Source organism: Pygocentrus nattereri, chromosome 5 (genome assembly GCF_015220715.1).
Source record: "Pygocentrus nattereri isolate fPygNat1 chromosome 5, fPygNat1.pri, whole genome shotgun sequence".
Classification (NCBI taxonomy): Eukaryota; Metazoa; Chordata; class Actinopteri; order Characiformes; family Serrasalmidae; genus Pygocentrus; species Pygocentrus nattereri.
The window spans coordinates 4906835-4911242 of NC_051215.1; the positions used below are offsets into that span (position 1 = coordinate 4906835).

General features: G+C 41.1%; 1 protein-coding gene across 1 annotated transcript; it reads left to right on the plus strand.

Moving 5' to 3' along the window:
• Nucleotides 1-550: 550 nt before the first annotated feature.
• On the plus strand, nucleotides 551-3637 carry LOC108441455 (toll-like receptor 13). The gene has a single exon (XM_037538490.1). It carries the CDS (start codon nucleotides 551-553, stop codon nucleotides 3635-3637), a length of 3087 nt encoding a protein of 1028 aa, XP_037394387.1.
• The last annotated feature ends 771 nt before the right edge of the window (nucleotides 3638-4408 follow it).

Here is a 4408-nt window from a genome sequence, read left to right on the forward strand (position 1 = left end):
ACAACTAGTTTTAATGTTGAGCTTAGTAGTTACTGAATATTTGGACATAATGTTATGCCTGATTAGTGTATTTAGTAACTACCAAGCTCAACATTAAAACTAGTTGTGAAGCAACTCGTTTGAATACAGTAATGAGTAAACCAGAACTTAGTAAACACTTGGACTACAACTAGTCTACGTTTGAACTTATGCAGAGCTGCTGCAACCAGCCACTGGACATTTTCACTTCGCTATTGCTTGCTAACACCAGGGGTATTTTTATTGATTGCTGGAACTAGATTCAGAAAGAGACTCTGAAGGTTAACAGAAGTTCCTTTTTTTAGTGAAGTGACAAGTTAGAACACGCTCCCATTTAAACCTGCAAAAAGGGAAGTGAACACCTCAAAAACTGCTAAAAGTAGGAGGCGCAGTAGAAGCTGCAGAAACATAAAAACCTTCTCATTCATGCAGACCAGTCTCTTCAAATACATTTGATTGCTGTTGTTTTTGTCAACTTGGACCAAACAGACGGCCAGAATCACATCTGATGCAGTAATTCGGGACATTAGCAATGTTTTTCTTTTTCTCAGTCACCACTTTGCTCCTGTTATCACCTGCTAAATGCTGGTTATCTGACAAATGCCTCGTCTATGAAGATAAAGTGATGGAAGGCTGGTATGGCGATTGCCCAAGGAGAATCCTTACAGCAAGCTGTCTAGACGTTACTGACCTGAAGCTGGACCTGGCTGTAATCCCTCTTCAGATTAACACTCTCTGCCTGAAAGCAGCTCGCGGACTGGAAATACATTCAAATGCACTTAGCCGATTTATGGTCCTTGAAGAGTTGCACATAAGAGGATGTCCTGAGGTCGTTCATGCCAGAGCTTTTATGGGGTTGCCAAATTTGTGGCTGTTATCGCTTCAATCTGAAAAGTGCTGCAGTTCATCAATTCCGTCAAACGCTTTTGGGCATGCCTTGAGGGAACTGTATTTGGACTACTACAATGTGTCTGCAATAGCAATCGATGCATTTAATGCACTGAGCGGTTTAAGAGCTCTGGAAATCTTTGGATGTGCAAGTGAGTTCCCGGAAATTTCATGCAGAATTGCTAAAGTTTCAACATCACTCATCTCGCTGAAGCTCGAAGCCGAAGAGATAGTCATCTTGCGAAATCGAAGTTGTGGTTTCTTGGATGACGCTTTGCTTGCAGCTTCTAAAACCCTGAAAAATGTCACTTTTAGCTTTCCGAATCTAAGATTTCTGGACAAAGGTGCCTTAAAATACTTTCCGAAGATTTGGGCTTTAAAAATGCCCATGAATAACAATTTGAAGACGCAGCTGTTGCAGTCTGGAGTAAGAGAGCTTGCGAGACTTGAGACAGAGCGTGTTAACATTAGTACAGTTTGTGAAATTGTACTTGGTCTTTCCATTGAACACCTTGATCTACGATTGAATAGTCATTTTAAGCTTAAATCTGATACTGAACTTAATGGATGTCTTGGACTTAAAAAACTTCGACTTGCTGGCTCTTCAAAGCTTGTGGACTTGAGTTTCATTCATTTTTTCAAAAATCTCACAGTCTCGGAGTTTGAACATATTCCACTGCAATCACTTGACTCTCTCTGTGAAACTTCTGATCCTGTTAAATCATTACAAATGTTCTATCTATCTTATGCTGACCACCTCAAGATTACAAGAAGGTGTTTTTTTTGTCTAAAAAGTCTCAGTACTCTTATACTACCTAAGAATGGCATATCCGTGATTGAAGACTTTGCATTTGAAGGACTTGAAAAGTTGCAAGTATTAAATATGCAGTCAAATAAGTTAATGGTTCTGACTGAACAGACTTTTAAAAGTCTTGACAATTTGCGACATCTAGATTTGCTTGGAAATAGGATCTCCTCTTTAAACTTTGCTGTATTTAAGGGCCTGAGTAGGTTGAAATTCTTGAGTCTAAATGACAACAAGATTGCTCAGATCACAGCAAATCACTCAATACCACCTCTGAGTCTGGAGAGTTTGGAACAGTTAGACTTGAAAAATAATGGCATTTCTTATATTGATGACTTTGCATTCAAGCAATTAAAAAGTTTGAAGATATTAAACCTAGAGCACAACAACATTTCTGAAATTAAGACGTTCACTTTCTCTGGGTTGGATCGTTTAGAATCACTGATGCTTGACTACAATGTGTTGAAACACATAGAGGCCTCATCCTTCACCAAATTAGCTTCCTTACAGAATTTCTCCATCGGATGCCTCATGCAAGCCTCAACCAAGACATCAAAGGTCCAGATAAACTTAGGCTTTATATTTGGTACTTTCCCAAGCAACCTCACTCATCTTTACATCAGCTCCTGCAGCCGTCCCATGAACATAGTCATTGGAAGCAACAGTGCTCCTAGACCTGGTCTTACTCTTCAAGTCTATGGAAAAGAGGTCAGTCTTGAAGAGTGTGAGAGACCGTTCTTTCAGTCTGTGGTGGGCCTTAACATTATGACACAGCAGTTCTTATGTGGCTCCCAGTTTCCTGGGAAGTATTTCAAATACTTGGATAATATTTCGTTTCAGCCTCAAGTGATGTCCAGTTTTGTAGATCTAGTTGATCTTAACACACTTTTGCACCTTAAAAAGATATATTTCCAGAACACAGACTTCTCTGTACAGCCTCATCTTAAAACAATGTTCCACAATCTTACCAAGTTAGAACATTTACAGTTCTATGAATGCCGCATACCTTCTTTGAACGAAGATGTTACCAGAGACTTAAAGTCTCTGAAAATTTTTACCCTCATAGGGGCTTATGAGTTTAGTTTATTGGAAAACTTTCCAAGGCCACTTGTAAATTTGCAGTTGCTCTTTCTGTCTAATGTGGTGCTGCGTTGCAGCTGTGACAATGCTTGGTTCAATGAATGGGCAGAGCTACAAAAGCAAATTCAAGTGGCCATGATAATGACTTATGAAAAGACAGGTTACGCATGTAAAGATGCCAATGGCCTTCACAGCTTCAAAAGGTTTGCCCAGGCTAACTGCTTCGTAGACATGGAATTTGTGTTGTTTGCATCCACATCTCTTGGAATATTCTTCTTCATGTTAATGATTTTACTCCATAACCTTGCTGGTGACTACCTTCTGGCCTTTATTTATATTGCACGTGGTTGGGTGGAAGAAGCCATGCGAGGGAACACTAGGGGATGCTATCAGTTTGATGCCTTCGTCTCATATTGTGGAAAAGACGAAAGCTGGGTGGTGGATGATCTTCTTCCTAACCTGGACAAACGGGGGCCCCCTTTCCTGCGCCTCTGCTTGCACAGCAGGGATTTTCAGCTTGGCCTGGACATTGTAGAGAACATCACGGACAGTCTATACAAGAGCCGCCGCACCCTCTGCCTGGTCAGCCACCACTATCTTCGCAGCAAATGGTGCTTGTTAGAGATGAGCCTGGCCACGCACCGCTTGCTGGCCGAGCAAAGAGACATCCTGATACTTGTGTTCCTGGAGAAGATCCCTGCTCGACATCTCTCAGCCCACCACAGGCTGGCTCGCTTAGTAAAGACAAGAACCTACATAGACTGGCCTAAAGACCTCCCAAAACAGGCCATATTCTGGGATAGACTGTGGGCCAAGCTAGCGTCAGATCCTGTCAGAAGAAAGTAATGGGACCTGATGAGAACAATTACATAGTAGTGGAATATAGACAATAGAAAGAATATATGCTATGTTTGTACACTATATTGCCAAAAGTGTTCACTCACCCATCCAAAACATTGAATTTGGGTGTTCCAATCACTTCCATGGTCACAGGTGTGTAACGCCGAGCCTCTAGGCCTGCAGACTGCTTCTACGGACATTAGTGAAAGAATGGGTCGCTCTCAGGAGCTCAGTGAATTCCAGCGTGGTACCGTGATCGGACGCCACCTGTGGAACAAGTCCAGTCGTGAAATTTCCTCACTACTAAATATTCCACAGTCAACTGTGAGTGGGATAATAACAAAGTGGAAGTGACTGGGAATGACAGCAACACGGCCAAGAAGCTGCTCCAACATGACTGTGGACCAGTGCACAAAGCAAGCTTCTATAATATTGTCATCTTGCATGCACAACAAACCACAGATTTCCAGCATTTCAAAAATATTCGAGTCTAGTCAGTGAAGGCCATTCCAAAACTTGAATATTTCATTTCTTGAAGTTGTGCATGGTTGATTTTGATGTATATTTTTGGATCATTGTCTTCGTGTTATATCCAAACTCTTTTTATCTTTAGTTTCTTCTTTGACTGTGGGATATTGGCTTCCAGAATTTGTGAATAATTCATGGAATCTTTTCTTTCTATCCCTAAAACATTTCCTGCCACACAGCCCCAAAGCATAATAAATCCACCCAAATTCTTAACAGTTTGCAAGGTGTTCTTTTCATTTTTCTCCAAAA

Coding starts and splice junctions, on each gene's coding strand:
- LOC108441455 (XM_037538490.1), top strand. CDS start 551: ATGTTTTTCTTTTTCTCAGTCACCACTTTGCTCCTGTTATCACCTGCT.